Here is a 10779-nt window from a genome sequence, read left to right on the forward strand (position 1 = left end):
TTTTTTTACCACCAAAGAACTTATTTAATTTCAAATTAAACTTCCTTTATTGATCTAGATAACAGTCTCTTTTAACACCATCCCGTGAGTTATATAATCATATTAAAGAGTGAGCATCTACTTATAAAATGTGATTTGTCACTTATATATGCCGCATGGTTTGCATAGCATGCTGGAGTATCGTTACCGGCGTGAGTTATAATCACATTTAAGAGTGAGCATCTACTTATAAAAACATGATTTGTCATTTATATGCATTCAAAACAGCCCGCACAAACTGTATAGCATTCTGGAGTATAGTTACCGGAGAGATATACTCCGCACATATAATTGTGTACGTCATTAAAAAAAAACAAAAAAACAAAACACTTGCCTTATTTAATCAATAATATGGTATCGTTGAAATATTGGAAGGAAGTTTCATCAATGTATTGTTCTCATTGCATATTACAGTAGCTAATTGTTATCTTTATCGCTTTAGATAATGACGATCTGATAACAATAGTAACAACAATACGATAACATTCATATAAATATACATCCTCTATAAATAAAAAAACGAAGATATTGACATTCATTATTATGACGTACATATACTAGACGAGAATTTAAATCATTGTGGGGAAGTTTTTAAGTGTTTAATAAGAAATTTGATATCAAATGAAGTGGCTTGGGAAAAATGACATTGCCAAACGCTTTAGCAGAAGTACTTCTTCTGGTAGGAATAGATGAGAATGTACCAGCGGCGACTTGTCCGGTAAGTAAGATCTTTATAAACTCAAATGTTGATACATTGGAAGAAAAACAAAACATCAACAAACAAACAAAAACAAGAAAGTCAACATCCATTATATTTGTAAAGCTCATTTTTATTTGCTCAAATTCTTCAGCAGATTATCTTCTTAATCCTGTTTCTAAAAGTAATTCTGGCTTATGTATAAAAGGCAATTTTAATTTGACTCACTTCTTGTTTTTATCTAATTCATACTCATTTGATAAAAATATATATACATGTATATATATATATATATATATGTACATGTATTGAATAAAAGGAGCTGAACTGAAGTCAAAATGCTTTTTAAAAGTTTTTAAATTTTTATATTGATAATATAAAGTAATAATACAACAATAATTGCAAAGGATAATAAAGAACTTTACTTAGAATTAAAGTGAAAATCGTTAATTCTAGCGTGCAATTCTTAGCCCGATTTAATTGAAAGGGGTTGCAACGCTTATAATTTTTAAATTTTTTTTTAAAATTACATTTATTTAGCATTTAACATTTTGGCCTACATTATGATTGTAATTAGTTTAAAAATATTTTATTGCAACTATATAATACATGTCAGATATGAAACACACACACTGAAAAAACAACAACAACAACAAATGTACATATAAGTATAGTGCAAACGGGTTGGGCTACAAGTAATTACAACATTAGCAACAGCCCTTCCCACAAAGTCTTACGTTTATACTACATATTTACATGTAAAAACCATATTTTCCGGAGTAATTGATTCGTCAGTGGAAGTGAGAAAAAGAAAAATGATTGTAATTCATTTTTATGTCTGTCGTCGCCAATTAACTTTCATAATTACCCGAATTATAAGTACCGTGTAACAGAGGCATATGGTAAATGATGAAATGAACAATTATGTTTTCAGATGTTAAAAGGTTCATAATTATACATTTCATTGCTATATTTACTAGTTGCGTCCTTAATTACTGATAACTGATAACTGTGTCGTTCTTGATAAAATCTCAACGTGCTTTTGGCAATTATTGTTTCAACATAAACAATGTAACATGTTTATCTGATTACCTAATAGTATGATGAAAATTCTGCATTGATACAAAATATTATCATTGTTACAGTCATATAGGATCAGGAAGTTAAAATTATGTTTGTGAAAGTAAAATAACCTTAATCTCTTCAACAATTTGAAGTTCAAATATATCCATTAAAGCTGCAAGCCTCCAGATGAGCCAAAATAATTCAAGAAAATTAATCTGGACACAGTAAGGACAATTAAATTTATGCTTATGTTTTGGTAATTTAAGTGAATTTCAAGTGCTGCTTGCAATTTGTAAATTATTTTCTATGTTCACTTTACAATATTTTACATTAAAAAAAAAACGTTTTTAAAATTTTTATGAAAATTGGTATTAATCCGGAGGCATGCTGCTGTAATGTTATCTATTATGACAAAAAAGACATGTATTATTAAAATCAAAACCACCTGTTTAACGTGTTACACTAAGAAAAAAAGGATGTTATAAAATAAGGTTTGAGCTTTTATAAGCGATACATTGATTCCCTTGAATTCATGTTTCTGTGCAATACATTCATTTTAGTTAAATCAGAAATTGTGATAACATTAACTTATTTAGAATCGAAACGTATTTTATTGACACACCATAGTTACATCAGCAAACATTTCTTGAAATTTCTCTAGTTCACTGTCAATCCATACACGGTCAAGCCAGTGTATGTATTTTAATTGTTTCTGGTCGAGTGTAGCATATTTTCATGGTAAGGTCTGAATTTATGACTAATGACAAGCTGCCAGTGTTAGAAAAAATCACTTCTACTAAGTCTACAAGTACTGTTATGATGTAAAGAATCTTTAAAATTATATTCTGTTTTGTTAAAACCTACACTTTAATTGGATTAACTAAGTTTGCATACGGTTTCTAACTTTTAAAATATGTGTATATCTTGATGTCTGGTCTCAATGGTAAAGATCATTGTCTTTATTTTAATTTGCTTGTAAAGCAGCTGTCATAGGATCATTTTAGACAGGAAGGGTTTTTTCATTTTCATAATTTTGTTACATATTTAAATTGTTCGTAAACAGAGAAAAACAGCATCCCTAACGGCAAAATCTCATTGCAAATACATGTATATCAGGCTTGGTTTGATTGACGGTAAATTGTGAAATTTTGAGTTTAGAAACATCTGCAGATGTGTTCATACGGCGGTAATCATGGAATCATTAATGTGGCACTTTAGTGCCATTTCACAAAAAGGGGCGTATGGTCCCCAAGAAGAGGAATGCGTGTGTAACAATGAGCAGTACTTGATAAAATGGATTTTTTTAAAGGTGATCAGAGATTATAAAGTCAGCATATCACAGAAAAGAAGCCAAAAGACAAAATTAAAAAGCAGCAACACCTTTTCATTTCAAGGATAGATTTGTGCGGTTGTAAATTCGTACAAATAGTGTTTCTTTTGTTGAAATAAATACATGTACATGTTTAGATGTCTATAATTTTAACGAATTTCAGTTGCTTGGAGATGAGGATGATACACACTATGAACCGAAAATTTTGTTCGCAATAAGTGGCGATTCTATGGTGAATTTTGTTCCTGTACCTCACAGCGTAGACTCATATCCTCCAGGCAAGATATCGGTCAGTATATTAACAACATTAAACTAACGTTGAATTGCTGGGTGTTTGAACTAAAAATCTGAAAGTTTAAAGTTTCTATGTGTGCATACTTAATTAGAAATTAAGACAAGAAAATATTGATAATCCTTTTATATTCATTGTGATAATAACGATTACTTGTATATTTTCAGAAGGAAAAACAGATGAGGGAGAATGCGAGAAAGATACAACCTGATTCAGACTTTGAAAATAAGAAATCAATACGGTATGAAACTTTATCAGTTTTACTCTTTCATCAATTTAAGTAAGGATTTTGCTTATTTTATAATATAACTTTTATTTATACATTTATATCTATATTAACGGATTTGTTATATTTTCTTTCATTGTTTATTCTGTTATCGATACAATATTCAACAATTCTACCCACGCGACCAATGCACAAAGGGCACATTTGGGATCATTGTCCGCTTTTCAATCAGTGTATTCATTGTAATTTGAACATTTCACTAAAATCATAAACGGTTAGATCCAGACTGAAAGTCTGGCATCAAATCAAGGTCAATATATTAGGTAATGGAGAACGATTTGTTTATTTTCTTGTTTCTACTTGTATTGGCCATATCTCGACCGTCAGTCCATCTGTCCGGCTTTCCTAGATAAATAACCAGTAGATATTAATTACTCCGTAAGTGACGTACTACTAATCACACATGATTTCTCGAGAAATCATGATTGGAGACAAATGCCCGTTAGAATCAAATGTAATGGGGACATTTCGTCTCGTCCGAAGATCGAACCAACGACCCCTGGATTACAAATCAGATCCTCATCCTAAGTTGACCATTTAGATGCCTTTCCGCTTCCAACGAGTTCAAAGGACATTAGTGATGCTTTAGCTGATTATTCATGAGACTGAAAGTAACCGTATAATAAAATATGCTTAACATTAACATTTCGTACGCGTTTTGCCTAAGGATATAACAAGTTTTACAATGTATTTGCATAATTATCAAATTATCGAGAGGTAAAACCCAAAGGAAGATTGCTTCAATATCACGGTTATTACTCAAAGTTCCGTTCATCTTCTCTGGCCATAGAAGTATGATCATGAAATTAGAGTGATATAATTTTCTGTTTGCGACAACATTAGTATCCCATAGTACAATGTATCAAAATTTGATGTCATGGTTGGCCTTTTAAATGTCAAACGGTAAATGATATCAAAATTGTCCGGCGATGATACAATTACGTATTTATTTTTCCTTAGATTTATCTGAAGGCTTCATAAATTGAAAAATGAAACTGTCTTTTCAAAATTTCGCCACCACGGATTGGTATATTTTTCGTTTTGATATCAGACTAGTTTCTGTGATATTAATTTTAACGTGTATTACATGGCGCGAATTATATACCCTTGTGCATATTTTAAATCGGAAATGTTCTGTACTTCATTATATCACAAATTGGAGACATTTCCAATATAAATATGCCAGAATTAAATCATATATCCATACATGCAAAGTGCGTTAACTGGGGAACAGGATTAAGGTACCCGCACTTCAGTTGCCGCTCGTCGATTGGCTCGTTTTTTCTTGGGTTTATTTATTGTTAAGACAGTGGAAGAGATAAGGATCCATGTGTTTGTACATTGGTTCATTTTTTCTGGGGTTAGATAGTGTAACGACAGGAGAACGTGTTTTTATTTTCGCTATGTAACAAAAGAAAAAGAACATCAAAACACTCGGCAATCAGATTGCCTCATGTTTCGGTACTTGTTCTATAGCTCATCATACGATAAATACCAAAGTATTTAATTACGTTTTCTTTGAATAGTCTGTTAACGTTTTTGATCCAGAAAGACAAGAAGCTCACCATCGTCTCAGAGAAGACGATTAGGTCGCATGATGCGGCTAGTACATTCTAGGTTGGGTGATAACAATTCTGAAAATCTTAATCTAAGGTTTAGCGTTGACACCATGAATTCTCTACCATCATATTGTTTTCCAGGTAAGAACCTATCTTTGTTTTAATGATTTTGCTTATCTTTTAATTTGACACAGCCCATCATAAAACTTAATATAGCTTATGTAAATATTTCAAGAAACTTAAATTATTTTGAAGGTTGAAATTAAACACTGCTCACTCGTTTCATATACGACTCCATATCCATATAACTATGACAACATTGTTATAATTGTTACATTTTATATCATATTCAAATATAACATTACATTACATGGCATGATATAATGTAATATGATATGATATGATGTGATTTGTTATGTTATGTTATTATATGATATGATGTGGTATTTCATTATATTACATTATATGCCCTTCATTGTATTTCAGATGGTTTTAAGATACACAAGAAGAAGCCGGAAAATATAACTCGTTTGTTCTCATTGATAGACGACGGGTCAAATCAACGCCTCTTTATCAGTTGTCTTACCTTTTTCAGACCCTACAAAGTGGAGAAGGTAACTTACAAGAATTACAAAACGTCTTGCTTCTTACAATGTTGTTAAAGACAATATATAACCAAACAATCGCATTAGATTGATTAGAAACAATGTACGTGTGTAATATTTCGTGGCCTTTTCAGTCCTCGTGCGTTGACCCGTTGACACCTATTTCTATCATTGACATTAGTTATCACAAAAAATAAAATGTCAAAAAAGAAATTAACATATGTGAAGATCTAAAATGTGAATTGTGATTTTTACATTGTTTTATATTACGGAATAATCGGAATATGAATACAATCTTTGTCAATATAGGACAAGTTTTTAGTAAAGAATATGTTAGATTCAATAATGAAATATATAAGCTAACATTTTGAATTGATAAACACTTCATTTTTAAACTGGTTTCTTTTCCGCCGTAACACACATCTATGAAACCTCTCTTACCAGTATAAGCGATGTTTTGTTCGTTTCAGTTTCTTCAAAAATTTAAAGTTATTGTTTTTTGAACTAAAATATCGCGAACACGTTATCAAAACAAATACCCAAATCAAAATATCCGACCTTTACAATCCTGTTTAAGTATAGTCGTTTGACATGATTTTATTATATTCCACGCACGTGTCTCCTAGGACGACATTGGTAATGCATATTTTACACCGAACTTGATAGGAGAAGAATGTTAAGCGGTGATGAAATGAGACGCTACATTCCACAATGTTGTGCTATAGTATCACACTATCCATATCATTCAACATTGAAAGAATGTTTGTCTTGGTAAGTAATACAATATTAGCACTTTCTTAGACAATATTTACGAATTTTCATTTTCATTGTATATAATTTCTTTTTTCATGTGGTTTTAATTTCATATCATATGATTATTTCCAATGCGTCCGATGTTGCAATATTTTCATTATCTCTCTTGAAAACGAGTCTGAAATTTTCATATCATATTGTTTCGAATCCGTCCGATGTCCGATGTTGCACCTTTTTCATTATCTCTCACGAGCAGACTCCATTAAACCGACTCTGCAATTTTCATATTAAATTGTTGTTGCCAATGCTCCCGATGGATTACCCGTTTTCCAGATTAATAAATATATATTATAAGCATATTTACAAGGTATTACAACATTTTGTATGTTTTAATCATGTGGAATTGTAACCTAGTAATACATCAAGGCCGTATTTCATAGAAAGTAATAAGTGTATCATAAGTCTTAGGACATAAAACCAACTTTCGGACTAACAGATAAAGCCGTTTAAATAAACATTTTTATCTTCATTCATTACTGTAGACTATAAATAAATTCATAATCCTGAGAAATGATAAGAAATACAATGACGAATCCTGTTATTCGCAATGTGAAAATGCCAATTAAGATTGAAATTCAGGAATTAAAAGAGTCATAACAAAAGAGTCATAAGTTAGGACATTTTCTTTGAAACACAAAATTGTCTTAGTTGTGGTCTTAAGACTGATTTAAGAAATTTCTATGAAACGCAGCCTTGGTATTCTGATTTTGTGTTATTACCATTGTTTCAGTCTCTGTCCACATGTCGAGAAGAGCCTTACAGAAATGACAGCTTTCATTAAAGAATTTGCATACGTAATAACGCATACCCCAGTACCTCCTGCAGGGAATCTCAGAGTGGTAAGAACCGAAATCATAATTGTTTAATTGTCCGAAGTATTTTTAAACGTTACATCTTATCCTTTTTGTTTTCTTAGCTCTAAGAAACAAAGATGAAACACATTTCAATGGCATGTATCACTTCTACTTACGGTGGAACACGACTTTTTTGGAACTTTCGAGTAGCGTCTTGAAAATTGGCATTTAAAAAGTTGACCATATATCAGATTAGATTCCGTTGATTTTATTCCAGTAGTATCATCGTCATTTTTGTTGTACACTTTACATCAAAGTTGACGTTTTGACATCAAATAATGTACAACTCAGTCTGTTTAAGACATTGGGTATTAACACAGAATGACAAAGATCAAATGTTTGTATTGAAAAAAGAGTGTAAAACATTGTATATAGTATGAATAAAAGTGAATTTAAGAGTAAAGCAATAACAAGAAGAACAGAAAAACAGATACGTTTAATGATGACATAAGATGACGTGATGGATTTAAATTACATTGTTTTTCATTTACAATAATGAACAGACTCAATGAAACTGAATCTGCTCTTTTCGTGTAATTTTTGTGGTTTTTATTGCTCCCAAAGTAATACCCTTTCCTAGGTTTTACTTATATGGTCTATAACGTATTCTGCATGACTTCAGTGCTAAAAGGTAACAGTGTTTAATTTCTATGCAATTTAGAATTTCAGATTATACGATTTAGATTTGATATTGTTACCTCCCACTCATCCAGACAAGCCTGTGATTGACCTTGAACTGCATTTGGTGTTTCTGTGTTTCAATGCTGAAGAGTTCCTAAAAATTCTCTCATGTATTCTTGTGGAGGAGAGAATAGTGTTCCTGTCCTCAAATTACGACCTTTTAACAATGTTTATGGAGGTAAAACATAATTTTGTACTGAAATCCGCGTTCGTATTTAATTTATTTTTAACAAAATTTAGACAGTCATCTTAAATTAATTCTTATATGTTTGCAAAACAGGTTACATAATTTAAAAAGTTCAATGAACTTGCCAATTGAAATTTCTTATTTTAACTGCAAGTGTTTTTTCTTAAATCATAAATCTACATAATTTTGCTGGGATCACACATTAAATATAGCTGTGATAAAATGTCACTGCAGTGGACGTTACCCTGTATGGTTGGAAATATTGAGCTTTTAAGTGCACTAGTTGGACTTCGTCCCAACTGGAAGCCATCTGTATGTTGCTTTCTATTCCAGTCGTTGATGCATCTGATACTACCATTTAGGTGGAAAAGTAAATATTCAACTGTCCTCCCATCAAACAAAATTGACTACCTCAAAACTCCCGGTACGTTTTTGTATGGTGTACATTCTAGACATACAAAGGACGTTGAAAAGGTATATTATATTTTAAACATTTTTATCGTACAGTTTAAACCAAATCATCCTGGAATAGTACCAATGATTGTAACTGATAATTCTTAAGCTTTTTTTAGCGCTGAATATCCGTGTTGTTATGTGGTGCTTTTGTCTTTATTCGTAAGTTAGAGTTTGCCAACATTACACAACTTCTTAGCGATGAAAGAAGTTATAAATATTGTCAAGCACAACACAGTCAACGGTGGGTGGTTATTTATGTATAAATCAGTTTTCAGACACAGATGTAGTGCAATCATTTAAAACAAATATTACTTTTATTTTGCTTAATGATGTGTAGAATATAATATCTTTTGCATTTTAGGTGGCAAATCTGGTAATTGTGGATGTAGATAATGGCAAAGTTATAACGACAGATCAAAACTTGTGCAAACGTGAACACACAAAATCAAAGGGTGCAAAACGCCGGATACAGTTACCAAACATACCGACACAAATAGCAAATTTGTTCGTTGACAAAATGAGTCAAGTCAATCGGAAATTCGCCCTCTCTGGAACATTAAGGTATTCTGAGTGCGACAGAATGAATGTTATGTTTAAGAGAATGTGTCCCACAATAAACAGTTATATCTCTCGGACTCTAATGTAGTCTCACTGTTGATAAGATTATAACTTTAGAATAGAATTTTGACAAGTCCAAAAAAATGTAATATTTGGAAATCCAGGACGAAAGACTAAAGTGGTAAACACGTAACGTTGTAACTTAATCTAGAATGATGAATTATAAGAATGAATGGTTGTGTTATTTTATGTTAAAATTAGCAATTACATCTAAATAATGTTGGTGGTACATTTAAGATTGGTGTTTCATTTTTATCATTTGTGTACGGAATTAATAATTGTATATTTTTTTCTTATGAAATGCTATGATTAGTTATTTTTCTATCACTATATGGAGGTCTTCCATTTAAGAGTATCATTTTACCGGCATATGCTTTTTGTTTTGAGACAAAATATTATATAAAACTAAAAATTAGAACGTAGAGTAAACAGCTTCAAAAAATGTATTTATATTTAAAAGATCGATTTTTTTTTACTCTTTTCGTACACAAGTTCATTTTTTTATATTAATGATGACTGCGACAAAGACTCTTTGTCTCAAACATATATACAAAGTTTCGAAAGATAATATAATAACTTTATTAAGATCTAGAGTAGAAAGAAATTAATTTTAAAAAATCCTATCTGCCCAACTGCCTTTGATCATAAAACTTTGCATTTTACCACTTTGACCATTTTATGTTCTTCTAACTATTGTCTTGCTTTTATTATTTACATTTCTCGCTATTATTTATAAATATAAGGAGTGAAACTGTTGTTCAAGTCCATAAAACCTGATTTTATTGTGACACTCAAAGAACAAGTATATGTTTTCAGACCTAACAGTTTCAAGAATTCAGAGGAACATAATCTTGAAATAAAGAAAAGAATATTAGACCAAAACAAATGTATTACAAGTATATGTCAGGAGTTGATTGCTGACTTATTCAGGTAAATTAATCTAGCTGACAACTTTAGCATTAGATACTTTGGATTTAAATTAAAAATTAAATGTCATAAGCTCTTTTAAAAGTAGCAAATTGTTAACCTGTATTCCTTACTAATTTTGCCGTGCTTGTTGTCAAACATATCCGGAAAGCAGAGAAACATCAAAACTTTGAAAGTAAAATTGCAGGCTCTTTTCTAGGTAACAGAACTGTTAACTACCTGAAAATATGTACTCTTGACTCTGATATTGCTACGACAATATAAAAGCCGATGAGGAGGCGATCAATAAGCTTTTTGCTAAGACTACTGACATAATTTAACCCTTTTGTTATATATATTTTGAACTTTTTAACATGGTAGTTTTGATGGG

At 31.0% G+C, this 10779-nt stretch overlaps 1 protein-coding gene across 2 annotated transcripts; it reads left to right on the top strand.

Moving 5' to 3' along the window:
• Positions 1-561: 561 nt before the first annotated feature.
• LOC132746824 (DENN domain-containing protein 3-like) lies at positions 562-10431 on the top strand. Of its 2 annotated transcripts, none has more exons than XR_009628038.1 (7): positions 562-757; positions 3295-3420; positions 3591-3664; positions 5258-5409; positions 5755-5882; positions 6500-6644; positions 7417-7525. XR_009628038.1 is itself a non-coding variant. In XM_060736084.1 (7 exons), exons 2-7 carry the CDS (start codon positions 6547-6549, stop codon positions 10414-10416), a joined length of 864 nt encoding a protein of 287 aa, XP_060592067.1. In that variant the 5' UTR covers positions 5755-5882; positions 6500-6546; the 3' UTR covers positions 10417-10431. The 2 variants fall into 2 exon arrangements, 1 of the variants encoding a protein (XP_060592067.1); XM_060736084.1 differs by lacking the exons at positions 562-757; positions 3295-3420; positions 3591-3664; positions 5258-5409 and adding exons at positions 8202-8399; positions 8742-8882; positions 9226-9425; positions 10299-10431.
• The last annotated feature ends 348 nt before the right edge of the window (positions 10432-10779 follow it).

Source organism: Ruditapes philippinarum, unplaced genomic scaffold (genome assembly GCF_026571515.1).
Source record: "Ruditapes philippinarum isolate M1 unplaced genomic scaffold, ASM2657151v2 ctg21131_1_1_1_1, whole genome shotgun sequence".
NCBI classification, from domain to species: domain Eukaryota; kingdom Metazoa; phylum Mollusca; class Bivalvia; order Venerida; family Veneridae; genus Ruditapes; species Ruditapes philippinarum.

Coding starts and splice junctions, on each gene's coding strand:
- LOC132746824 (XM_060736084.1), top strand. CDS start 6,547: ATGTTAAGCGGTGATGAAATGAGACGCTACATTCCACAATGTTGTGCT. Junction 7,526..8,201: donor CTGCAGGGAATCTCAGAGTG/GTAAGAACCGAA, acceptor TATGCAATTTAG/AATTTCAGATTATACGATTT. Junction 9,426..10,298: donor GCCCTCTCTGGAACATTAAG/GTATTCTGAGTG, acceptor ATATGTTTTCAG/ACCTAACAGTTTCAAGAATT.